The following is a 27714-nucleotide window of genomic DNA, read 5'->3' on the forward strand; positions in this document are numbered from 1 at the left end:
TTCAAAAATGTTTTGCACTTTTGTGTGAATTTAGAACACAAGTCTTTCATAAAAAAAAAAAAAAAAAAAAAACAAAAATGAAGCACAGAGCTGTGTATCCAGCTACATGCAGCTTTCAGTTCAGTTACTCACATTTTGTGGTTATAAAACTGCCTCTTGCTTCTTCTGCATTATGTACACTTTCTGTAGCCATTTTTTGCAGTTGGACACCCGTAGAAGGGTACTGGTGTTGCATGAATATCCTTCCCAGTTACAGACTTTAAAGGAGGATGTACTGATTAGTTTATCTCAATTTTAAGACAAGTGGATAAAAAAATGCAAATAAAACTATCAGCTATCCACAACTTTCAGCTTTTGCAGACGCCTTTCAGTTGTACAGTCTGTGGACCTTTTACGTTCACTGCATTTCAGTAAATTTCTGAGGCCTTTCTTCTTCAGAGGCCAAATATTGCAGACTGGGTTTCCATTTGTGTTGCATCTGTCTCAACTACTCTTGGTTATAACGGAGACATTTGATCTGTGTTTCATAAGGGCTATGATTTCTATGACAGAAAACTGAGGATTACTGTCGGTAAATAATGGCAAGTTATACAACTTAGTGTGTTGAAATCCTATTTTCACAACTGTTAGTCTATTGCCTGGGGCCTATGGCCTTGGCTTATTTTGAGTTTTGTGCTTGTTTCTTGAGGTGAGAGTTGAACCACTGACCTGTTATGCAGGCTTGAAGTAGTGACCCTTTCGAAGGAAAAGGGAGTTGTAGCAAATTAAATGTACAGGAATGAAGGCTTGTAAAGGTGGGATGTAAATGTCTGAATGTAAGTACTGAGTCAAGGATATGTTTTGGAGACCGTTACAAAATTTTCTGACATGCATTTGTCTTCAAAGTAAACATAACTTATCTTCTTTCCTGCAGGGGAAAAGCCTCACCAATGCACCATCTGTGGCAGAAACTTTTCTCAGAGTGGCAGTAGGAATGTCCACATGAGGAAGCACCATGGCAAGATGAGCTTATCTTCACCTGACCAAAGCACAGAGACAGGTAAGGTAACCACTGAAAAGTAACCTTAATGCAGGTAAAAAAGGAGCAAGACTTCATTTTGTTGTATACCCAGTAAGGTGGAATTCTGATAACATATGTCTGATATTTTTGAGGAGATGAGTGTGAAAACGTAACTACAGAGATGGATTTAAATTTCTGAGGCAGAGAGCTAGAGACCTGAAATGTAATCATTCTTTAAACTTAAACTAAGTTTCCTTTTCCATTGTACTCCATCAGCATTAGCCCACCTTACCTTTGTAAACGTACATGTTTAACTTACAGACATGTGTAACTGGGCTTTAAGTTGTATTCCGAAGATGATCATGACATAAGGACTCTTCTTGATTCAAATGTCAACATTTGACATTAATTTTCCAGTTTTTTAACCTGCCACCATTCTGTCAACATCATTATGATATTTAGGTCAAGCCATAAATTGGTGGCAGCTGCATATGACTTTCTGTCTTTACTCCAGCTCAGGGAATACAGCTGGCTTGTATAGGCACACGTCAAATTCTCAGCTGTTTTATTCAGTTAGCATTGGTATTATGTCTGAATCAAACACTTCTCCCTATACAAGCACATGATGTTTAGATGTTTATGCAGTTGTCACATTCTCCTAAAGGATATCCACACATAGTTCCTTTTCTGTCTGAGCAAAATGTGTGACATTATTTGTGTATTTATGTATCATTTAGTAATTGGGTAGATGGGCTGGTCTGGAGACCCTTTTCAGCCATGGCCCAAACACAGAGGCAGATACAAATAATATCTGAGTGAAGTAGTACAATACAAATATTGGAGTGCTATACAGTACAGATATGTTGCAGTACAAAATTACAGAAATTATCAGTTTGTATAATACACGATACATTAACAATGCAAATTTAGCAACCGAATTGAAGAAATTGTGAAGAACGTTGACATAGGGTGCTGAAGTAGTCTAAAATAATGAAAGTGTTTTGCAGTAGATTCATAGATATTCAAAGGCAGCTAAGTATCATGACCATTGTCTCCTTTCTAGTACCTTCTGTCAGGCAGCATCTCCTTTCTCCAGGAGGGCCGTACTGGTGGGAAATTTATTCCAGAGGTTTGCGAGGCACTGGATTATAAAATTTATGCTCCTGCCATGTTTTATTTATCTGTTGTTGAATATTTAGGCCCCTGGTTTTAGTATTGGTAGATATATTGGACTTGCCAAGAAACAGGAGTTCCAGGACAATTGGGTATCTAATGGTACAGTAAGCAAGACAGAGGTCTGCCCTCAGAAGTGTGTAAGACACCGAGTAAAGGGATAGAGCTTCCATCCTGTCTTGGTAGCCCTGGAAGTTTTGGTCTGTGATCTCTTAGGTTAGAAACCTTTGGGGTCTTTCTGATTTGTTTAGTGAGATAACACCCGAAGCAGTGATGGGTAACGGCAGTTATTAAGAAAGAAATAGAGTGAATTGCTGATAGGGAGATTTGGTGATAGGAAGCTTTTAATTTATCCTTTACCCAAAAAGTATTTATAGGCTCCTTCGTAAAAAGAAGTTCAGAAAGAAACTTTTTAAACCCTGACAGAGTTTCTTGCAGCCTTTTCTTCTCCGAGAGTTTGTTCTAGAGAACTGCCCAGTTGTGGAGAAAGATCATTCACCAATGACTGTTTTAAAAGGTGGTCGGTTAAGTGAAATTAAGTCATTTTGTATGTTCCTTAGGGAGTATGACTGTTCCCTGATTGGTAGTTTTAAGAGGAGGGCACTAGTCTCATTTTTGAATTTTAAATAACAAGGTGCTAATCCGATATGTTTTTCTTTGTTATATAAAGCCAAGGAAGGTCTTTTAGAAGGTTGCAGCGTTGTGCTCGGGAGTTGGCAAGCAGTACACATTTAGCAATTTTGTTCTCTGTGATTTGCTGGCTTTGTGTGTTTTTTGCAGACTGGAAAGAATGTAAAGCCAGGTCTGTATTCTAGGTATAGAGAAAGAAATACTTTGCTAAGGCTTTTCATGCTATTGGAGTAAAACAATGTGGGATTCTGTAGCAGAGTTTGTTAAGAGAGGACTTTGTTAATGATGTTGTCGATTTGGGTAGTGAAGGACATATAAAGTTCAAGGATCAAACCTAAGTATCTGTACTGAGTTACACATGGAGTAATGTTAATGTTAGTGACAATGGTGATAGGAAGGTTCAGTGCTTTATCTGGAGAGGAGAGAAGCTTATTTTTTTCAGACCATTGACAGTGATCAGAGAAGGATTGCTGAAGTTGGGATTGTTAGGCTGGGACATTTTTTGTATAGTGCCAGTGTATTCCATCCTTGTATATATAATGAAGTCAGGTTTAGTTAAATCTTTGGTAAGGTCATTAATAAAAAAAAAAGTAATGTGCCTAAAACTGAGCCTTCAGGGACAGCTAATAACATCACCAAAAGTGAATTTCTGTAGTTTAGCTAGAAGCAATTTGGGCTTAACAGTTTCAAAGGCACTAGTCATGACTACAGATATACCAGCAGTAAGAATCCATCATTTATGTTACTGTACATTGTGTCAGCAGCAGAAGAGACAGATGTAGAAATTTTAAAGCCATTTCTGAACCCTTGCTGCCTGTCAGATAGAAGCCCCTGGCTGCTAATGTGTTTAAACAGTTGCTTATAAAGATTTTGTTTCAGAAATTTTTGCAAGTGGTCAAAGTGTAGAAATGCATCAAAAAATCCTTGCTTTTATGATGGGGTACCTTTAAACATCCTTGTTTTTATGGTAGGGGTACCTTTAAATATCCTTGTGTTTATGGTAGGGGTACCTTTAAACATCCTTGTGTTTATACTAGGGGTACCTTTAAACATCCTTGTGTTTATACTAGGGGTACCTTTAAACATCCTTGTGTTTATGCTAGGGGTACCTTTAAACATCCTTGTGTTTATGCTAGGGGTACCTTTAAACATCCTTGTGTTTATGCTAGGGGTACCTTTAAACATCCTTGTGTTTATGCTACGGGTACCTTTAAACATCCTTGTGTTTATGCTAGGGGTACCTTTAAACATCCTTGTGTTTATGCTAGGGGTACCTTTAAACATCCTTGTGTTTATGGCAGGGGTACCTTTAAACATCCTTGTATTTATGGTAGGGGTACCTTTAAACATCCTTGTGTTTATGGTAGGCGTACCTTTAAACATCCTTGTGTTTATGGTAGGGGTACTATTGGTAGAGGGATAATGCTGGCATGTTTTGCAGTTGGTGGAACTCGACCTACAGGTTGAGTACTAAGAGACAGGTTATACATATGAGTTTGAGGTTTTGTTTGCTGCTTTCCTAAAGAAGGTAGGGGTAAAGAGAAGTGAATTTAGAAGAAGATGGTTTCAAGTCCTTTTAATAAGCTCTTTATTTGATTCTCAGAAATTTCATAGACGCTTAAAGTGGCTACCTATTTATTTAGTGTAGTTCTTAGTTTGGCTATTACACTGTGCAGCTTGGGGATTGGAGCTGCAGTAATGTGTTAGCGATGGTTTCTGTAGAGGACATAATAAAGTTTCTGTAATCCTCTGCTGGATTTTTGTCTGATTTGTTATGTGCGTTAGTGGTATTAAGGGGCAAGTTGGAAGACTGTCTAGTTAGACATTTTATTTCTTTCCAAAAATTATTTGGATTATTTGTAGCTGATATTTGCCCTTCTCTGAAATTGAGGGATTTAGCAGAGGTAGTCGATATTTTGGTTTACTTTCTTATAGAAAAGTAATTTTCATTTATGATTACTTTAGCAGGACTTTCTTTCCAGAGTGACTAAGCTTTGTCTCTTTGTTTCATGCCAGTCTTGATGTTATTAAGAAAGCCATGGACAACTCTGGCCCCTTAGTCTTCAACAAGCACATGATAAGATGGTCCTAGATTGTTAATTTATGTCAGAAAAAATATGACAGCTACACGGTCATTAATGTGGTAGGGGTAGACCAGTTGTTAGTGTTCAGGTGAAAGTCAAGAGTTGAGGGAATTTACCTACCTGTTTCTATTTGTGAATGAGCTTTATTGAACCAGTTGGACCACAGTGGACAATGGTCACTTAGGAGGTTTGGTAGAGTTTTTGTACCCACAAAACAATGGTAATAATATCAGGTTGAATGGATTCCTGATTGAAGGTTAGGTCTGGTAGCCTGTTTTTATCTGTTGCTCCAGATTCTGCGATTGCAGCGTATTATTGAGCTACTTAGCTTCATGGTTGTTAACATCCAAATTGAAGTCTCCCAGTATAATAGTATTTTTAACAGGACCGTGTGGGAGCATTTCCAAGATATGGTGCCTTTAATGCTGACGATAGTTGTGGAATACAGACAGTGGCAGTGTTAAGATGGGTATGGTTCACAGGGCTTATGTTGCCTCAATCCCAAGTAGGGGCCATCAACTTGATTTGCTTTTGTGGAGTCAGTAATGTGCAGGGAGACATTTTGTTTGATTAGTAGCATAACTTCACTGTCTGTTCTTGGGCCATGTCTGAAATTGTAAAAGATGTTATACTAGTCTTGGACATAACTAGATGGACAGGTAAAATCCTTTAGCCAGATCTGAGAAGTAGATGCTGTACTGGAGTTTTCAATGGGAAGCTAAACTTCACGTGTAGACCATTTATTATTTATACTACAAATATTGATGCACACAATTTGTAGTTTGCCAAGAATATTTCTGCGAGTAGTGTTGGCTCACCCAGTATTCCCAGTACCAAGGGAGGTAATTGAGATTGTAGTATTACTGTGTTGAACTAAGTCTGGATTGAATATTCCCCGATCTTAGTGTATTTGTATTGAGGTTAAAGATTATGGTGAAGAGGTATTTTTTTGAAGAGACGTCTAAATTCTGTCCGTTGAGGCAGACATACTTGAATTAAGTACCATTTTTTGTTTGAATGTGTAAGCAAGTTGAGTGTGACTGGAGATGGAAAATTTGTATAAGTATGTTGTATGAGTTGCTTGTTTGGAATTTTTTTGTTCTGATTCTGTTAGATGGAGGGTTGTGTACAATGCGGATGAAGAATGTGAAGGAGTTGTAGAGGTATAGTTTTAATAAGCCCATGATAGAGTAGAGGCAGGCACAGAAGAAATAGAAGTTGAAAGAAAAGTGTGAGAATCTGAGTAGGGAGAAGATGGAACCCCAATAAATTTGTAGAACTAAGACTGGAACAGACTGGACTTTGTATAATTCTGGCAGTAGTATGGCAGAGTAGTAGCTAGCTAAACTTGTGGGGGAGAATTGTTGGGAGACAAAATAGCTTGCTTGATAGTTAGAGTGAGGGTTAAGTGGACAGCAGAAGGGGGTGTATTTAAAGTAGATGTAGAGTAGCCTGACTGCTACTTAGGCTGAATGGACTGAGGGGTAAAGGGAAGAGCAAGGTAGTCAACCACCCAGTGGTGTGGGAAGAGAGAGAGAGAAAGCAGTAGAGGGATAGGTAAGCCTGTCTGCCATTTAACCTGATGGGAGTGAAAGTGTGAGGTAATTTCAGAGACAGAGGTTGAAAATATAAGATTGGGGTAGGGAAGCAACTGCCTAGCAGTTTGTAGGATTTGTGCTTGGTAGTATGCTATAGAGCTTAAAAAGTGTAACTGCTGCTAACTTTGTAGGTTTAAAGGAAAAATGCCTAACTGCCACTTAGGCTGGAGGGAGTTGAGGAGTAAGGGGTAAAGAAAGAATCATGACTGGCACTTATGCTAGAAGGAGAGAGAAAAGTCCAGAGACAGATCCAGCCTGTCTCTCACCTTAGACAAAGAGTAGGACAAACTGGGGAAATATGCAGAAGAATCATGAAAGGAAGACCAGCCTAATTACCCACTTAGGCTTGAGGGTAGCATTGAGGTATTAAAAGAAAAGCCTAAGTGCCACATAGGCTGGAGCCAGAGAGATGAGTAAGGGGGTAGAAATGCCTGTTGGCTGAAGAGACTCAAGGTGGACATCTGGAAATCTGAGGGTGTTGTATAGGAAGTATTGAGAGGTAAGTTCTTCTGTTAGATGTGGTTGAGGTGAGAAGAAAGCATAAATCAGAAGAAGAGGTAGTGAGATCCAAAGGAATAAACATGAGATCATTGCAGCCTGTCTGTCATCTAGGCCTGACTGAATGAATGTAGGAGAGCTGAAGATTACAGAAAGAGACTGCAGTTCAGCAGCAGGGAATATAGGCGAGAGGGTGCACTGAAGAGGGGATAGAAGGTATGAAAGCATAGAAGTAGGAAAAGGTGATGGTAAGGGTATAGCATGGCTGTGAAATGTAAAGGTAATGCTAAATGTACAGGGTAACCAGCAGAAGGCACCTGTAAGAGATAAAAGATACCCCACTAAGGCTTAGCCTGAGTGAGTGGTGTTCAGAATGAATGACAGAAGGAAATAGCATGGGATAGAGTATCCTGTCTGTGAATTTAAGTAAAGTAAATGTTGGGGGGTAGTTGGCAAAGCCAAAAAGCCTGTAGGCTGTGGGAGATGTGATAAGATGCTAGAGTAAAGATGTGTCACTTTGGCTGTAAGTAGAAGGTAGAGTACAGTGGATGGTGAAGCCAAAGTGCAATCTAGGCCTAGGCGGATGAGAGTGAAGTAAGAGGACAGGAGTAAAGCAAATTAATAGTGTAGCCTTGTTTAACAGGATTACACTTGGATGGAAATGCAGAAGGAAGAAATATGGTAGAGTAAATTAAAAATGGAAGCTAAAGAAAGGTACATTAGAAAGAATGACATGGCATAGTAGATGGAAGTTATAGATAATAGACTGTGGTGTTAACATAAAAGTGTGAGAGGTAGGGTCGAGGCTTCTTGAAGCAGGGTATTAGAGTTAAAATTGAAGCAAGGTGTTTGAGTTGTGGTGCACTTAAAATGGTAGTGTTGGTGTAAAGTTAAGTAGATCAGAGAAGTTTCACAGATGCTGCCACCTTGGTGTTGGAGTACAGAATGTGTGGTTCTGTACAGATTGAAGGCTTGTAAACAGCAGTACTGTAGGCAAATCATCCCAGGTACATGGTGGGAAATAGTGATTATTAGGTTAACAGGAAGGGACTAAAGACGGGTGAAAAGATTGATAGGATGGACCTTTCAGAAAGCTAAGCTGTTCTTAACCGGATGTTGGAAAGTGTTAATCAGGCAGACAGCAAGTGAGTTAAGATAGGAGCAAAGCTGATTCAATGGAACCTTTTAGAAAGGAGCACTATTTATGATTGGTTGTTGGGTTGAAAGGGGAGTTTAAATTTATGGATATGGGGCTGGGGTGAGAAAGAGGTTAGGGTGGAGAGTGGAGTGAAGCTGCACATAGCAAGGCTAGCACCACAGAATTACACTGACAAAGAAAGCAATCAGCAGGCTTCCACAACTCACAGGACAAACTCTGTTTGTGGGAGGTACACAATAAACAGTGAAAGCATTAAAATAGAAACAGCAACATAAGCTAAGGGGTAAGAAGGGGCAGAGAACACACTGAGAGGTGTCTTTTCAAGTACAATGAGCATTGGTCACTTAATCCAATTATGTACCCTTTAAATTGGGACCAAGAAGCATTGTAGTGTATGTCAAGCAAATGTATAACAGAAATACAGCTGGAGAAAGTAAAGGAAGATGGCTGCAGGTCCTTCCTTGTACTGTCCTAGCAGTTACTTGAAAACAGTTTAGCTTAAGGGGTCAGGAAGTCCCTTTCTTAGGTAGAGCAGCTTTGTGGGTTCTGTGATGGCGGACCTCCTGTGACATGGGATGAATAGTTACTGCTGCCTGTTAAAGAAAATAAAATTCTCAGAAAAAATAGCCTGAAACTAAGGGAGAGTCCATTTATTTTTTTTTTACTATTAGTAGTTATTAGTTAGAAATAAATTCATTAAGAGAGGGAAGAAAAAAAATTCTGTTATTAATTTAATTCAACAGAATGGCTGTAACTCATTTGGGAAAAGAACTGTCGTAAGGGAAAAGCACTTTTTTTAGTTAATGCATTTTAATTGCAAACGTAATGGCAAGGGGCAGAAACACTCACTTCAAGTTGAAGTACTAAAGAAAGGCAAAAGAAACCCATTGAAGCCTGCTACTAACAAAACTTATAATTATATGGAAATAAAATGACATTGGTAATGCACAGAAAGGAATGTGACAGTTCATAGGGGAAAAATTATGTGTACCAAAGAAAGAGCAGTAGACTACTAAAATTATGACACAAACGACGTGTACCAACTGGCTTTTATAGGGCATAACTTCAAATACAGCGCATAGTTAAATGGGTAAAAGTAGAGCTAAAGGACCCTAGTTTAAGGGTGGCAAAATCAGACTTGAGCTCTTTAGGACATACAGTATGTGTACAATTCATAGAAGGACGGGTAGTTAGTCAGCGAAGGAGATAATATTTGTAGACAGTAGTAGTTAATTTTTAGGTGGATACCAGTTCATCGTGGAACAAAAAAGTGAAGAGAATCGGTCAAAACTAAAATGACATGCAGTTTGTCGAGTCATTACTGCACCTGCTAAATCTGCAGATCAACCCTGAAACAGTTATGCAGAGCTAGAAAGCTAGAGGGTAAAACTTCTATTAGTGTTTTAAGTCTAACTAGGAGAATTTGCAGCATTATAGCACAACTGGTTTGTGACTTAAAAACATTAGAGTCCCTTAGAAGAGCAGATTTTGGGTAAGCATACATTTTTTCAACCATAAGAAGTAGAAACGTGAGACATGGCATGACTGAATTCCAGATCACAACCAAGTACACAACTACAGTGAAGCATTACATCACTAAAACCCAATGCAGTTGATAAAGATCAGTACAAAACAGAAATTATTAAATAAAAAACATTCCAATTATCAGGAATTCATCAGTACATTCAGTCAGTTGCAGGAGATTTGGGTTGAGGGGTTTTATTGTACTTTGCAGTGCCTGACCAGACTAGACTTTACCCTGAACCTTCAGATGTCAAACTTGAGCCCTAGTCGTGGACTGAGCTCTCAACACACTAGTGTGCAAAGACATCTTTCCTGTGGAAAAAGTGGAATCCCTTACTCTGTTTTTAACATCGTGACAGCAAAACCACAGTGGACTGCCAGGTAGTATTCTGCATTCTGTGTCTGAGGCATCCTTATTGTACTCCCTCAAACGCCATGTGAGGAGACTGCAATGGTACCTGTGAAATAAGTTATTAATGCTAGGGAGATACCTCCAGCACGGAGGCAAGCAGTGGTCACTGTATTACCCAAGGATAGTAATGGTCTCACTGCCCTTTTTTATAGACCCATATGCGTACTTGATCATGATTAAAAGAACTGTCTGGATTTTTACAGCTAGATATTTGCCTGCTTCGATTATGAATGATCAGTTTGGTTTTGTGCCACAGACTAACATTTAATTTTAATAACCAACACAGTCTTTAAAATATTATTTTATTAGGGCACTACAAGGCACCAGTTATTGGATATACTTTGGATTGTGGAAGAAGCATTTGAAAGAGTTGGTTGGTGGTATTTATTACATGTATTGTTAGTGTTTGGACAGTTTATTCAGCTCATTAGCTGTGGTGAAAACGTGCTGGTTTATTGTCACCTTTACGTTCATATGTAAGGATATGTCAAGGGGTGTCTGTTGCTAATTTTGTTTGTTTTTTTATTTTGAATTCCTGGCAGTAATGTTAACTGAATCAGTTGTTTGTGAGTATCATCGGGACATGTATAAGGTTAAAGTGTCATCATTTGAAGATGATGCATTGGTTTATTTCATGGAGCCTGAATAGGATATGAGTGTACTTGTATGTCTTCTTGAAAGATCTGGTACTTTTTTCAGAATGCAAAATAAAGAAACTGCATTACCAGTATTAGTTGGTTCTGAACCTTCTTAAAGAATAATTCTTTGCATCTTAAGCATTTAAGAGTTTAGCTTTGGAAGTCTATGAAAGAGTCTGTAAGTAAAACTTGCTAAATTGATGAAAAGGTTAAGAGTAGAATTTTCACAGTGGAAAAGGATTAGGTTCGACCGCTAGATCAAAGAATACAGGCACTGAATATGTTTATGAAATTTATCTGCACTCAGATACAGATAGGAGTCTTGCCTGCCCCCTCTCCCTCAGGAGCAGGGGGCATGCAGTCCATGTTCCTACTGTTTACTTCTTCTCCGATCTGACCCCCTGTTTTGAAGCCTTCGGATCTGAATACTTTCGGTGTCAAGGGCTTGGGACCGATGGTACCTTGTACCTCCATGCTTGCCATTACCTTGAGTGTGTCGGATCCAACTAGCTCTGATCTGTCCGGCTCTCTGGGAAGGATCCGAGGGGAGGGTTTCGGCTCCGAACCTTTCAGAGCAGAGCCTTCCAGTCAAAGTCTCGGTGCCTAGAGGTTCTGCCATCCAACCCTCAGGTACAGCCTGCCGCCTCTCTGCCCCAGGAAGCCCCCATGCGGGAGCAGCCAGACATTTTTGAGTCTTCTCCAGAAACTCCCCCTAAGGAGGTACATCGAAAACATACGTGCAGAAGGAGACACATTGACTCCCCACTGGAGTCCCTCACTGAGGACATCGATTTTCAAGGAAGGGGAGAGTCCCCCCAGTCACCCTCCCCAGGATTTCTCCTTTGGAGACATCATGGAGATCCTTCGTCAAAGAGGGGGTGTTCTGCCCAGGAAACCCAACTCGGACAAATACGTGTTCCTGGAGGCGTTTGGGCAGGACCCTGTACATCCTGGTTGTCCCCTCCCTCGGATCCACTGGTGGATCAAATTACATCTCAGGCATGGAAGGAACAGGACATGGTGGAGCTGATCCCCAAATGCTCTGACAAGATTTTGAGTGCTCCCACAGACAGGACCCAGTGGACCAAGGGATCCCCCGGAGATACCATAGTAAGGGCAGTGGCCACTAAGAAGGAGCTCGCACAGGAGAGCTCCACGGTCCATCCACCAGACCGAGAGTCCAGGACATTGGATCACTTTGGGAAGCGGGTGTACACTTCAGCCATGTTTTCAGGTACATGTGCTGAATTATATAGCACACGTAATTACACTCCAGCGAGACCTTGTCAAGGAGATCGCTGGGTCTACCTCAGGGTCCATGACAGCAAAGGACCAGAAGATTTTCTCTTCTTCTATGGCCACCTTCATGTCGATTGCTAACACCTCTATGTGGTTTCCCTCTCATGCCACTAAGGGCACCACTAGAGCTGCTGGGACAGGTGTTGCCATCAGACGTCACTCCTGGTTCCAACTGTGTATATTCTCGGAACCCTTTAAGGTGTCCTTTACCAATGCCACATACAATGATTCCACTCTCTTTAGAAAGTTAGTACATGATGCTCTTGTCCAGAGCGAGAAGGATGGGAAGGCGCTGTCTGCTGTTGGGATCCACTTCTCCACCTCCCCCCAGTGATCCTTTTCGAGGAGTCGGTGGGGGTCAAAGAAGATGTGGTTCCGAAAGTCTCAGAGCTAATCCCAGGATGCTTAGGACTCCCCTTCCCTTAGAGGCAGAGGGAGTTCAAGGAATCATAGTCTTGACAGCCTTTCTCGGACAGACCCGCTCAGCAGCCCTGAAGGATTGGCCAGCTGCTCAGCTCTGGAGGCAGTTGTGGGGTGTCTGTCTCTCTGTCTCTGTCTCTCTCTCACACTCTTTCTCTCCCCAATGGCCTGGGAGTCTTATCACAAATGATTGTTGGGAGTTGCAGATCATATCCAGAGGCTATTTTGTCCCCTTCAACCATTCTTTCCGCCCAAACACCTCCCAGATGTTCCACCCACACAAAGGGGGGAAGCAGCGCTGGAAATTGCAAAGCTGCTAGAAAAGCGAGTCATGCAATCTGTCCCCCCAGACCAGATTGGATTAGGCATTTATTACAGATTCTTTTTGGTGCCAAAGAAGACTGGGGACTTGAGATCCATTCTGGATCTTTCCATTCTAAATCTATCCTTGACGTTTCTACAGGAGAACTATTGGATGTGCTTGGTCGACCTTCAGGATGCATTACTACCACATCAAAATGGACAGGCGCTCCCGAAGGTTTCTCCACTTCCTGCTGGGGGCCAGTCATTACCAGTTCAGAGTGCTCCCTTTTGGTCTCTCCACAGCCCCCAGGGTGTTTACCCAAAGTGATGGCAGTGGTAGTGACTCACCTGAGACTACAGGGATTCCAGGTTTTCCCCTAACTGGATGACTGGCTCCTTGCTGCCCCTTCTAGGCATCAACTCTGCCAAGTGAGGGATTCCCTACTACACTTAGCCCATCAGTTGGGCATAGTCATCAATCTCAACAAATCCTTATTGACATCGGTTCAAGTGCTAGATTTCATCTGAGCCTATTTGGACACGATTCAAACCACAGTCTTCCTAACCTCAGAGAGGATCCAGTCCCTAAAACTACATGTCCACTGTATCCTTCAAGCTCAGTTGCTGACGGTAGAATTGGTATTACGGGCATTGGGGTCCATGGCGGCCACAATCACTCTTTCACCCATGGCTCGACTATGAGTGCAGGTACTTCAGTGGACCTTTGTGGTTCAGTGGTCCGTACCAGATCTTCCATTATCTCACGCTATTTGAGTATCTTGGGTGTGTAGGGACGCTCTTTTGTGGTGGATCTGTTCCCCTGGGTCGTCCCTTTCTTCTGCCTCCACCTTTGGCCACGGTGACCATGGACGCCTCCCTGCTAGGGTGGGGGGCTGCACAGCTTTGGGAAGGACAGTCCAAGGTATGTGGTCCCCCTATGAGACAGAATTGCATATCTATGTCCTGGAGATGAGGGTGGTGCTCCTAGCATTGCAAGCTCTACATGCCCATCTTCCCCTAGGGACAATTGCTATCCAGACAGACAACATATCTGTGGTCTGGTACATCAACAAGCAGAGGGGAACAAGGTCTTATCCCCTGTGTCGAGAGGCCATGAGAGTGTGGGAGTGAGTGATCTCCACTGGCCGTTTTCTGGTGGCTACGCATATTCTGGGGAGGTCCAACATCTTAGCTGACAGGTTCAGCAGGTCTATCCTGATGGCTTATGGGTGGTGTCTGAATCCTTCGGTAGCGAAACAGATCTTTCTCAAGTCAGGCCAGCCTTACTGCAATCTCTTTGCCTCTCCTTCCAATGCAAAGTCCAGTGAGGTTTTTGCTCTAAACCCCCCACTGGGGAATCCCCCAGAGATGCTTTGGTTCATGCTTGGCCCTCCGGTCTTCTGCATATCCTCCTCTGCCCCTCATACCAAAATTTCTTCAGAAAGCTCACAGACTGGGGAACTCTGTTATCCTCATTGCCCCATTCTGGCCTCACCAAGTATGGTTCCCCTCTCTGTGGTCTCAGATTGTGTCTCCACCCTGGATGTTAGATCCATTTCTGGATCTCATCTCTCATCCCTCAGGGATCCCTCATCCAGTCCTGGTGAGTCTGAAGCTCACTGCTTGGCTGCTCCAGTTCCCATGAGAGTCAGGACTCCCAGGTTATCCTCACGGGTCAAAAGAATTTTGGTGGTGGCTCATAAATCTTCTACTAGGATGGTTTATTCCAGTAAATGGAAACATTTTTCTATTTGGGTCTTTGAACATGACCTGGACCCATTCACTGCTCCGGTTCAGGTGGTTTTAGATTTTTTAGCAAGTATTTTTCAACAAGGTGCCAGTTCTTCTACGATCAAGGTCCAACTGGCAGGTGTATCTAACTTTCATGTAGGTGACAACATGGCTTCTCTAGCTTCTTCTAAGTGTTGTAAAGCCTTTTTGAAAGGCACCTTCTTGCTTCGGCCACCGGTTAAAGACCCAATGCCTCCTTGGGATCTCACTCTAGTGCTGCAAGCTTTGGTCTCATCCCCCTTTGAACCTGCAGCCACAGTGGACTTACAGTTCTTGTCCTGGAAGATGGCTTTCTTGATTGCTATTACATCTGCCAAAAGGGTCTCTGAGCTTCAAACATTTTCGGTCAAGCCCCCCTATTTGATATTTCATAAAGACAGGGTGTCATTGCATAACTAATCCATGCTTTCTCCCTAAATAGCTTCTGAAATCAACATGAATCCAAATGATTAATCTTCCAGTTTTCTTTCCAAATTTTCAAAATAAGGGAGAGTACAAACTCCATTTGTTAGATGTGCACAGACAACTACATTTTACCTGCATAGGACAAAGTCCTTTCATACGTGTGACCAACTCTTTATTTCCTTATCTAAGCCCTTTTTAGGGAAACCAGTGTCAGAGGTTACCATTGTCCATTAGATTTCCCAGTGCATTTCCATGGCATAGTCAGCTAGAGGTCTAACTCCGCAAGGTTAGGTTAAGGCACATTCCACTAGATCTATGGCTACTTCAGCTGTCTTCTCATCCAGAGTTTCTCTTGATGATGTTTGTTCTGTGGCTACTTGGGCTTCTTCATACACTTTCATCTCACATTACAAGTTGGACATTTTATCCAGGAACAGGGCATCCTTTGGCTCTGCCGTGCTCCAGAATATCTTTCCATGAGGGCCTTCCAGGTATTTAGTAGCTGTGGACTCTGTCCCACAGGTTGAAGAGCAATTGAAGACAACCTCGGATAGAGAAGTTATGTAATCACCATAATGCTCCATCTGAGTTGTTGCTCTTCATTTGTCTTCAGCCATCCCTCCCTCCTTCCCCCTGCCTTGTATAGGCTGCGTAGTGGTCTGGTTAGATGAGGAATGGTCACCATATGAGCATGCTTCTCTTCTCCTCCTGTTCTTGATTAGGGAGATCCTTGTCATGAGATGAGAATTGCATAACATTGGGATGCTTGTGTGGGCAGCAAACTTGATCTGAAGGGAAGAGGGAGACAGGGGCATTATGGGTAGGGAGGAGCTTGGAGCTCGGATCAGATGCTGGAAGGGTGGCCAAGTCGGATCCATGCCAGATCCGAGTACCCACAGGTTGAAGACAAATGAAGAGCAACAACTCAGATGGAACATTATGGTGAGTACATAACTTCTTTATTTTGTGGATGTAGTATTCTGAGGCATAAATAAAGATAGTTTGATTAAAATAACTGAAGTGAGTATGAGGCTGTGTCACTGCATACCTCCTTACATGCATCTGCTACTTTGGCATGAGGTCTTCTCTGCTAACAGAATGTTACTGCTTGAAAATTCAACCAAAAAATTAATGGAAACTGGGCAGAATTCACCCAAGATTCTTTACCTTCTACTGTAATCTCAGTATTTCTCTCTGATGCTTTCTGTCTTAGAGGTCTACTGTTCTGAGTAGTACTTTTCATAGCTGCTATCTGTTCATTCTGTCATTTGATAAGTTGATGTAGGTTGCTTTTGGTTTGATACATTTTAGTACAAGTCGTGTTAGCTGTACCAACAGCAAATAATGCTCCATTGAAAGCCTACTGTTGTGTTAAGTAATTATGTAAAACATTTTCATTTCTCAGAACTACACTACCAGAATGACAGAGTGGTAGTTGTGGGAAGTTTTGTTTATGTAGAATCATCATGTTAGCATTCTGCGTATATTTTACATTTTTATATGAATACATTTGTTACTTTATGTTGAAGGGTACTGACTTTGTGGGATCTTGAGGCCAGGGCACAAATGATCTGTGCAGTCAGCAGCCATGTATGAATCTATAACTTGAAATTCTCCAAGCGGAATCTTAAAAGACTGAATAAAGATGTAAGAGAAGAAAATACTTTTCAGTGATACATCAGTGGTCAAGGACATATGTTAAAACTGTAATAGAGAATAAAAAGTCTTTCAGATTTTCTCGGTTAGGGGTCGCCACAGAGGATCACCGGTCTGCTTATGACTGACAGTAGATTTTACAGTGTTAAATTGCCAGCCCGGCACCCAACCTTCAGAGAAGGCACACACACACTCATGCACCTACTTGCATGTCTTTTTAAAGTTTAGTCAATCGCAGAGAGGACATGCGCACAGAAAGCACTCCAGCCAAGAATCGAACCAGGGAGCCTCTTGCTGTGAGGCGACAACACTAACAGCTGCACCACTGTGGTTGACAGCGACTGTAAGAGAATAAATGCAAGAAAGATGTGTAGAAGGATTTGTTGAGTTGCGTATTCCTGAAACAACATTTCAGTGAAGTTTTTGCAAGGCAGTAGTGGGTTGAGGTTATAGAATATTTGACTCATGTATATGTTGCACTGGTCAGTAGGATGTGCCATGATTATTTTATTTTTTAAATATTTAATTCATAAAATTATAAATTGCTAGTGTGTGTTTAGGAAAGTTATTGAAGAGATTTTTTTTTTTTTTTTGTGATTAATATTTGCATAGAGGAGTGCATTTATAAGTGACTTCAGAGCTCTTCTTTCCACTAAGAAAGTCTTGTCATTTGCAGAAGTACTACATGAAAATCCTGATTCAGCCAACACATTGCCTTCAGCATCTGTTGTAGTCCTTCCCCAACCACATGACTTAGTCACGGTGACAGCAGGCAGACATAGCTATGAAGATGAGGTGTCCTCATTGCTTCAGTAAACCTACAGGTTAGTAAAAGTGTTACTTGGTCCAGTAACGTAATTTCTTCGCTATCAGTTATTTCATACTGAGTGTGATTAGGTTTTGGATTTATAAATAAACCCATGTAAATTGCAAATAGGAGGAATGGCCATCTGATTATTAACTTTAAGGACATGCTCAGTGCTGCTTTTCCCAATCCCTTCCTGCTGGTCACATGTTCAGAATTTCTCTTTGCAGTGCTTGAAGACGATGCTCAGCACTGATGTTGGAACTATTTCCCTAAGCGTACCCAGTGTGTGAAGAAGACATGTGGTCATAACACTGCAAATATAAGCCATTACCAGCTTTGCTAGTACCACCTTAGAGCTTTGTACACTAACTATTGTCAATAGCAATCTTTAGTCTTGTAAGAAAAAAAAGGCCAAGCAAGGAGCTTTGAGGAACACCAGTTATTAGAGATCCTGAAATTGAACTAGAATTTAGACTTGTAAGCATAAAGGACCTGTTGGCCAACTAATTCCTAAACCATGCTATCAGCTCATGTGAAAACCCATAGTAAATCAGTTTATTAAGAAGAATGTTATGGTTGACAGTTTGAAGTGCTCTTTGTAAATCTAGCAGTATGGCTTCAGATAAAAAGCTGTTCTCCATGTTGAAGTATTTTTGCAAAATTGTCATCTTTCAGTGGAGGTTCTGTGAGTGGGAGCAGCAAGGGCTCCTCCTTCTCAAAGTATTAATTTCAGGTGTTTCAGTAGGGAAAGTGAGCAAGACTGACCAATCCACTGAGGAATTCATTAACCACAGGAATGGAGCTATAGAGATGGGGAGAACACTCCTTTCCATCTTAACCAGCTGATAAAGAATCAAAGGTGTTTGACCTGTTAGGCAAATGGTTGATGTTCGTGTTTCACTGTTGCAGTCATTACATTTGGGTAATCTGCTGGCAGGTTGCCCTCAGTTGGCCTGAATAACAAAGTCTTGGGTCCTGCGTCAGTTGCTGTCCCTTCTTCCATGACGTCAGGTCGTCAGGGGTATAAAACATGCAGCCAATGCCATTACATCAGTCTTTCCTGAAGCGCGGTGCCCGAAGCAGAAGCAGTTCGCAAGTGCCAGTCAGCCGACTCCTGAAATTTTCCTTTTCGAGTTTCAGAACCGAAGTCTTCAACTAAAAGCTAAGTACCCCGTTGGGGAAACTTTTTCTTGCTCCATACCAATGTCAGTAAAAGTTAATAATTGCATTACTTGTGGGAAGCAAATACTTCATAAGGATTTTCATCTGTACTGTATTCCTTGCCTAGGCCCTGACCACAATGTGCCTTGCTGTCGGTTTTGTACTAAATTTAATCAATGCACTATTAAACATTGGTATAGTTTTGCTTCAAAATATTTTGGCTCACGATTTAATTATCCAGAGATTTTGTCGGTTAGCAATCCGACTACCAGAATACCTAAAAAGCACAAAGAAAAAGACAGAGACAGACCGTCAAGGTCCAAAACTGACAAAGATGCTTCTCCTAAGCCAGTCGCCAGTTCGCCGGTTCTCAGTGAGGTGCTTTTGCAGACCCTGATACCCACTACTTCTGATTCGCAGGCCTCTACTGAGACCCATTTGGAGTTCGGTATGCCGCGATATACTTCAGTTGTGGAACCCGCAGTTGTCTCTACCTTAGATGGGTCCAGAGCCGCTGTGCAGGCACCGGCTTCTGAGGGTGTTTTCAGGCCTACAGATTTGTATATTAGACCGACACCATCTTCAAAACGAAGGCCAAAATCTAAATCTATGTCTAAAAAAACAACGCCTGGGCCACATGTGCAGGCCCCTATGACTAAAAAACAAATTATCAAAATGGCTGAAGATTTATTTACTCTGATCAGGGGTAGCCAACCCCCTCCTACTAAGAGGCCTAGGCAAGGCATTGATTATGAATCTTCTGAACAGGATTCTATTTCTTCTGACTCTTCTAATGAACAGGATTTGTCTATACCTACTTATGAGGACTCTGATGCAGACAATTCCATTTCTTCTGCTTCTCCCCCTGAGGATTTTTCTTTTGGGAAAACTTTACATACCTTAATAGAGCACTTCCACTGGGAAAGTCAGGATTTCTCTGAATCTAAAAAGAGACTTAGGGATTTTCTTTTTCTTCTTCCTCAGCATAGGCCTTTGGCTATACCTCCTGTTCTGGACATTGTTGATGATGTGTTTTCAGAATCTAGTATGGCTCCTGATTCTTTGCCTCCGGCTCCTTGTAAGCCAGACAGATACTACAGGGTTCCTGATTCCCACAAATTCCTTTTCAAAAATCCTATTGCAGATCCTGAAACCATTTCTCAGGGTCCCAAGGGCATTAAGGCCTCTACTGCTAAAAATCCTACCCCTTCTGATAGAGATTCCAGGGCACTGGATAGATGGGGTAAAAAGGTTTACACTTCTACAACCTTGGCAATAAGGGCTTTAAACTGTCAATTTTATATGCTTAAATATCAACAGTGTATTATGGGACTGCTTAAACAAAAAATGATGTTAATTTCTGACTGTGGAAAATAAAGATTTACAAGATTTATTGCATTCAGCTGAACAAGTTGGAAAACATACTTTGCAATGTGGTTTTGATTCTTTGGAGGCCTCTTGCAGGGCTGCTGTAACTGGGTCTGCGCTAAAAAGGCATGCCTGGCTCAAAGAGCAAACTCTGCCTGATCATGTTAAAGCAAAATTGTTGGATGCTCCTTTACAACAGGACCGTCTCTTTGGTAATAAGGCTGAAGAAGTTTTAAAAAAGATAGAAGATAAAGCTAAATCTATGCAAACTGTGAAAGATTTCTTACAAGTGCAACCTCCAAGATTTAGTAGGCACTGGCCTACTAAGAACTGGTCCTTTCCCCTTCCTTCGAGAGCCACTCAAGTCAAACCCAGACATTCCAAGGCTCCAGGTTTCAGTCACAATGGACTTTTCGAACAAAACAATGGGGTGCCTCCACCTTCAAATCTGGAACCAACAAGGCACCTCCCTATGGTAAAAAGTCTCAATGACTTCCCTCTACATTCATCAAACACTTACCTTTCAACTGCCCCTTTGGGGGGAAAACTGGCACTTCATGCACGAAACTGGTAACTTATAACCCAGGACAAATGGGTTTTAAATATAGTATTCCAGGGATACAGACTTCATTTCCACACGTTGCCGATCCCAAATGGATGGCCAGACCTGCCCCCAAATCAGTGGGCAGAGGCCCAGAAACAAGTTCTGTCCCTCATGAACATGGGGGCTATTCAGCCAGTACCAGAAGAGGAAAAGGGACAAGGTTTCTATTCAAGACTTTTCCTGGTACCCAGAAAAGACCAATCATGGCGTCCAATTCTGGACTTATCTACTCTAAACACATTTCTGGACATTCCAAAATTCAAGATGCTGACTCTTCAACAGTTACTTCCTATGCTAGACAAAGATGCCTGGTTGGTAACTTTAGACTTAAAAGAAGCTTACCTGCATATCCCAATCAGGGAATCTTGCAGAAGATACTTCCGCTTCAAAGCAGGCTACTTGCATTACCAGTTCTCTGCACTGCCCTTTGACTTATCTTCTGCACCCAGGGTCTTCACAAAGTGCCTGGCTCCACTAATTGCATTTTACAGGCAAAGTAGTATTCAGATATATCCATACCTGGACGACTGTCTAATTCAGGCAGAAAACAAGGATATTCTTCTAAAGCATCTGGTGTTTGTAAAAAAGGTTCTAACTTGTCTAGGGTACACCATAAACGAAAATAAATCACAACTGGTACCCTCTCAAAAAATTACATTCCTGGGTGCAAGCTTGAATACAACTGCCCAGATGGCTTACCTTACGCCAGAAAAGCAAATTCAATTGGTGACTTGCGTCAAACAAGTGGCCACAAAAACCCTGCTTATCTGCAAGGCAAATTCTGCAGGCCTTGGGGTTCATGGCCTCCTGCATTCTTCTAATTCCATATGCAAGACTGCATATGAGGAAACTTCAGTGGTACTTAAAAAGTTTATGGAGTCAACATTGTCATAGCCTGGAAACAATGATTCCCATCTTACCTTGTCTGCAACTAGAGTTCCTATGGTGGGCAGAGGCCTGCTACCAAAACAAGGGACTGCCATTCACACCACCTCCTGCTGCCCAAACTCTAACTACAGACGCATCAGATTATGCTTGGGGGGCTCATCTGGCAGGGAAGTGCATTCAGGGCAAATGGAGCCCAAATCAACCTTCATATCAATCAGAAAGAGGTGCTAGCTGTACAGAATGCACTGACAGCATTCAAGGACTACCTTCATCCAGGACAATTAATGATAAAGACAGACAACACCACAGTTATGTGGTACATAAACAAGCAGGGGGGAAGACATTCCTACCCCCTTTGCAGACTAGCCATGGCATTGTGGAACACGGCCTTGAGCTACCAAATACAACTACAAGCTCAATTCCTGCCAGGAAAGCTGAATACTCTGGCAGATGAACTAAGCAGAAATCTCATGGACCCACATGAATGGAAACTGGAATCACAGATTTTCAACATGTTGACACACAAATGGGGCAGTCCAGACATAGATCTTTTTGCCTCACCCCAGAACTATCAGTTGGGCAAGTTTTGCACAAGAACCCATCACAAAAAAGCTTGGAAAGTGGATGCTGTATCATTCAGCTGGAAAAACCTTTCAGTCTATGCTTTTACCCCTCTGCCTCTGCTCTCCAAAGTTCTACTAAAAGTCAGACAGGACAAACCAAAAATGATTCTGATTAGTCCAGACTGGCCTCGCCAACACTGGTACCCACTCCTGCGCAATGTCACACCTTCCAGCGTGCCACATGCCTCAGACACCTTACTTACTGTCTCAGAAGAACAACCAAATTCTGCACACTCCACTTCAAACTTTGAATCTTGCAGCGTGGCTAATCACCTAAATTCACCCTTAGCAAACCTGTGATGGATGTCATTTTGGAGGCGAGAAGGCCTAGTACTAGAAAATCTTATGCTGACAAATGGAAAAGATTCTGTGCCTGGAACCAGTCACAAGGAATAGGCACAGCAGTGCCCAATATTCCTCAGATTTTACAATACTTAACTGAGATGCTTCACAAAGGCCTGTCCTTTTCTTCCATAAAAATCCATGCTTCTGCCATTTCAGCTCATTACAACACAGAACCTCCCCTCTTCTCTCATCCACTTCTAAAGCAGTATCTCAGAGGGGCCAAAAACTTAAGACCTCCCAGGAGAGTTCCAACCCCTGAGTGAGATCTCAATTTTGTTTTGGAAAAACTCACTCTCCCTCCTTTTGAGCCATCTGCTACTGCAGACTTAAAATTTCTCTCCTGGAAAACAGCATTTCTTTTAGCAGTCACTTCAGCTAGGAGGATTTCTGAATTACAGGCTCTTATGACAGTGGAACCTTTCATTATTTTTCATGCAGACAGGTTGTCTGTCAGGACCAGTCCATCCTTCATGCCTAAGGTGGTGTCCAGTGTGGCTCTTAATCAGACCATTCATTTGCCAACCTTCTTTCCCAATCCAAAGAATAAGGAGGAGCAGCTTCTGCATTCATTGGATGTACACAGACAACTTAGATTTTACTTAAACAGGACAAAATCCCTAAGAAAATCTGAACAACTGCTGGTGGCATTTGCTGCAGGGGCAGAGGGAAGGGCTATTTCAAAGCAGACTATTTCCAAATGGATAAGCCATTGTATTCGTTTCTGCTATATGCACCATGGTAAAACTATCCCCCAGGGAATTGAATCTTATTCCACCAGGGCTGCATCTACCTCTACAGCCTTTCTCAGAGTTGTTCCTACCAGAGACATTCTAGAAGCTGCTACCTGGAGCTCAGTTCATACGTTCACCAAACATTACCATGTACCTTTCTTCTCTAAATCTAGGGCTGGCTTTGCCACTGCTGTCCTACAGGGCCTTATAGCTGGTCCTAATGCTGTATAAATCTATCCTCCCAACCATAGCTTTGGGAACTACTCAAATGTAATGACTGCAACAGTGAAGCACGAAGAACATAGTAGAGTTGTGTACACTTACCATAAATGTAGATGTTCGAGTGTATTCACTGTTGCAGTCCTATTTGCTTCCCACAAGTAATGCAGTTTTTAACTTTTACTGACATCGGTATGGAGCAAGAAAAAATTTCCCCAACGGGGTACTTAGCTTTTAGTTGAAGACTTCGGTTCTGAAACTCGAAAACGGAAATTTCAGGAGTCGGCCGACCGGCACTTGCGAACTGCTTCTGCTTCGGGCACTGCGCGGCAAGAAAAACTGATGTAATGGTGTTGGCTGCATGTTTTATACCCCTGACGACCTGTTGTCATGGGAGAAGGGACAGCAACCGACGCAGGACCCAAGACTTTGTTAATCAGGCGGACTGAGGGCAACCTGCCAGCAGATTACCCAAATGTAATGACTGCAACAGTGAATACACTCGAACATCTACATTTATGGTAAGTGTACACAATTGTACTTTTTCCTTTGCCATGACTGGATTGTAATCCCTCCGCTATTTGTCTTGACTCCTCAGGTTCCAATCTGCTCTGCTGTATCGGCCAGTGAAAATTGTTCTATAAAGCAGCACATAAGGAGTCAACAGTACTGTAAATGGATGCTTTCGTTCTTTTATTTTACAAGAAGAACTTCTTTACATTAGATCAGAAATATGAAGAAGTTCACGGTGCAAAATAAAAGAATGAAAGTGCTCGCTTATAGTACTGTTGACTCCTTGCGTGCTGCTTTATAGAACAATTTTCACATTTTTAAAACTGCCAAATAAACTACTAAATATGTCAGAAAAGGCTGTTATGATGATATACATGGAAGCAGAGCTGGATCATGGTCAAATAGGGTCTGAGGCAGGGTAATGAACCCGGTGCAGCCATTCCAGTGTCCTATTACTTGGCTATTTCTCCCCAGTTACCATAAACAGTGCTCAAACCTGTCAGTGTGCATACTGTTTTCTTCTTTACATCTACAGTGATTACAGATGTTTGGTCTAAATTTAAAACTTTTATTTTAAATGTTATAGCACAAACACTGTTACACATTTGCTAAATAAAACAGTACAGTCTCGCAGTTAAGACAGGCTTGGCATTAACAGCAAACTTTTCTGGCCTTGAACCTCACATTCATTGAAACAGCATTGAAACCCACATTCAAAGAAAATGCTTTTGGCCGTTGGTGAATTAAGTTTACCTTTGTGCTGTTTGCAAACCATAAGTCCCTTGCACACATTTAGGGCCATGCACACATGTATGTGTTCTTTGATTCGTCTTCCTGACTATAATTATATTATTTTGTATAGTACAGCACCACTTGTTAGAAGGTGTTTTAAATTTGTAGTTTTGAACATTTTTCCAGTAAGCAGTGAATTAACATGTATGAATCAATAATGACAAAACTACCCATTTCAGAACATTTCAACCATAAAAGGCCCCTCAAACGTCTGTCATTGCAATCCACCAATGTCAGTCAATGTGCATAATCTCTGCAGAAGTAAGACATCTGAATAATTCTACATTAAATAGATCTGTAAATAATGAAGAGGTTGCTACTAGCAAACAAATATGTACTTCAGTGTTTCATCTACAAAGTCAGTGCCTACTGCCGTTGAAGGATAAATTACATGTTACATTAAAATAAAAAGGTAAGCTGCTAATATTGCAGTAGGGAATGGATGGCAAACCGACAACAGTTTCATTATGACAAGGCATGTCATCCAACGGAGGACCCACTCTGGTGGCACCCCACCCTTAAAGTACAACACAGTACTAGAAATCCATCTATATAGTGTGGGAGTAGAACCCACAGACTTCTGCATCAAAAGGAAGTAATGCTACCTATTGTGCTACTAACCCTGCTTTCAAATTTGGTAGTACAAACAATAATGACCTTTTGCTAAACAAAACAGTTGAACATTGAAAACCGGCTTAGCATGAGCAGCTGCAAACTTCTCTTCCCTTGAAACTCACAGCTCTTTGAAAACGTACTGAAGCTCACAATTTCTTGAAAAAGTACTGAAACTCATATATCACTTCCTTGAAAATATACTGAAACTCAAGACTTAATTCTTTGAAAATGCACTGAAACTCATTTCACAATTCCTTGGAAATTTACTGAAACTTATAGTCTGGTAGTTGGTGTAGAGGATTCAGTCTTTTGTTTCCAGCAACTAAGATACAGGGTTTGAGCCTGGTTAAATTAACTTACCTGTCACCCCTAACTAGGGCATTTTATGTACATACATACATGTATGTGTTTATATAATTAATATATAGACACACTCGCACTGTCACACTCGCTTTCTGTCTCTCCTTATTCTCCATTGACCTTATCTGGAAAATCCATGCTGCTCTGCATTCACTTCTTAGTTCTTCAGTAACCTCGTTCATCTGGAAAACTCCATGCTACTTGTTTTGCTTAGCCAATCATGTCTCAGAGGAAGTGTGACTCTCCATGTGCAGCATTGTCAGTTCTGACTTCCATGTGCCACTGAGTATTAGTTCTTGATGTATACAGTGGGTTGTAGAGCCATCACTGTAGGCTGATTGGGTTTTGACCTGTACATGGGCAGCAACATCTTGGAGCACACAGATTCTTTCCCAGAAAGTGAACCACTTTAGCAGGAGATGTGATGTCCAGAACTGTTGAAGCAGACCCAGAGTATGCTCACAAAGGGGACAGTAGAGCTCATGGCACCCTCTTTGTTCCCCCTCCCAACCAGATACACCTACTAGACCTTATGATACTGGATGAGGGAACCATAGAAGAGGTTCCCCCTACCCTATTCTGGAAAGGGATTTTACTCCAGGATCTTCTTGCCGTAAAGGAAAGAGGGTCAATGGAGAGCTATCCTGGACCTCTCCAGGCTAAACGCCATTCTGAGAGTTCCCTCCTTCAAAATGCTGTCCTTACAAACTCCTCTACCCTTCCTTCTTTCTTAAGCTGTTCTGGTATCCTTAGACCTAAAAGATGTTTATCTTCATATTCCCATATATCCTCCTTGCAGAAAATTTCTCAGGTTCTTTACTCTGTCATCACACTTTTAGTTTATTGCTTTGCTGTTTGGTCTTTCTACAGCTGCAAGGGTTTTCACAAAGTGTCTGGCCACAGTAGTGGCTTTCTGCCGCACTCTGGGCATAAGACTCTTCCCTTACCTGGATGCCCTGCTACTCCAGGCTTTATGCAGGAGCACTCTTCTAAAGCACCTCCATTACACTGTATGACTTAATTGTCTAGGGGTACACCACCAATTATAAAAAAAAAAAAAAAAATCCCATCTCATTCTCGCTCAGCAGCTGACCTTTCTGGGATACAATCTGGTCATATCTGCCATGCATGCCTCTATTCCTAAGGAGAAAGTCACCTTCCTAGCCACTGAGTACTTAATGCTTGATTGGAGTGTGCTTTTGGCCACCAGCGTGGATCATTGCTCAGCCAGACAAGCTCTCAGGGCTCTGAGACTCGTGGCTGCCGCCATCCCTATGATGCCCCTCATCAGAGTACATATGAGGAAAATACAGTGGTATCTGAAGTCACTGTGGTCCCAGGGCTCTCACTGTCTCAGTACCCTCATTTCACTTCTTCCTTGCATCAAGAAAGGACTTCTTTGGGGGAGCACTCAGGTTATGCTCAATCAAGGTTTTCCATTCACTCCAGCCCCTTTGGCCATACCTCCTGTATTAGACATTGTTGATGTGTTTTCGGAATCAAGCATGGCTCCAGATTCCCTACCTCCGGCTCCTAGTAAGCCAGACAGATATTACAGGGTTCCTGACTCCCACAAATTTTTATTCAAAAATGCTGCTGCTGACCCTGAAACCATCTCACAGGGTCCCAAAGGTGTAAAGGCCTCAATAGCTAAGAATCCCTACCCCCTCTGGTAGAGATTCCAGGTTGCTGGATAGATGGGGAAAGAAGGTTTATAAGTCTGCAACCTTGGCAATTAGGGCCTTAAACTGTCAGTTTCATATGCTTAAATATCAACAGCATGTTATGGGATTATTGAAGCAGAAAATTATGTTGATTTCTGAATGTGTGGAAAATAAAGAATTACAGGAATTATTGCATGCAGCAGAACAGGTTGGAAAGCATACTTTGCAGTGTGGTTTTGATTCCTTGGAGGCCTCCTGCAGGGCCACAGTTACTGGATCTGTGATTAGAAGGCATGCCTGGCTCAAGGATCAAACTCTGCCTGATCATGTTAAAGCTAAATTGTTGGATGCACCCTTACAGCATGGTACTGTTTGGTAATAAGGCAGAAGAGGTTTTAAAGAAAATGGAAGACAAAGCTAAGTTTATGCAAAC

The 27714-nt window shown here is 41.8% G+C and overlaps 1 protein-coding gene across 1 annotated transcript in view; it reads left to right on the top strand.

Moving 5' to 3' along the window:
* The window catches only part of ZNF410 (zinc finger protein 410), a 669052-nt gene that overhangs the window by 491375 nt on the left and 149963 nt on the right, over positions 1–27714 (top strand). The window contains exons 8-9 of the mRNA XM_044074718.1: positions 914–1039; positions 17267–17414. Coding sequence (XP_043930653.1) covers positions 914–1039; positions 17267–17406 — 266 coding nt within the window. The 3' untranslated portion in view covers positions 17407–17414. The remainder of the gene's footprint in view (positions 1–913; positions 1040–17266; positions 17415–27714) is intronic.

The sequence above is a fragment of the Protopterus annectens genome, chromosome 6.part0, assembly GCF_019279795.1.
Source record: "Protopterus annectens isolate FY-2018-M chromosome 6.part0, PAN1.0, whole genome shotgun sequence".
Taxonomy (NCBI): Eukaryota; Metazoa; Chordata; order Ceratodontiformes; family Protopteridae; genus Protopterus; species Protopterus annectens.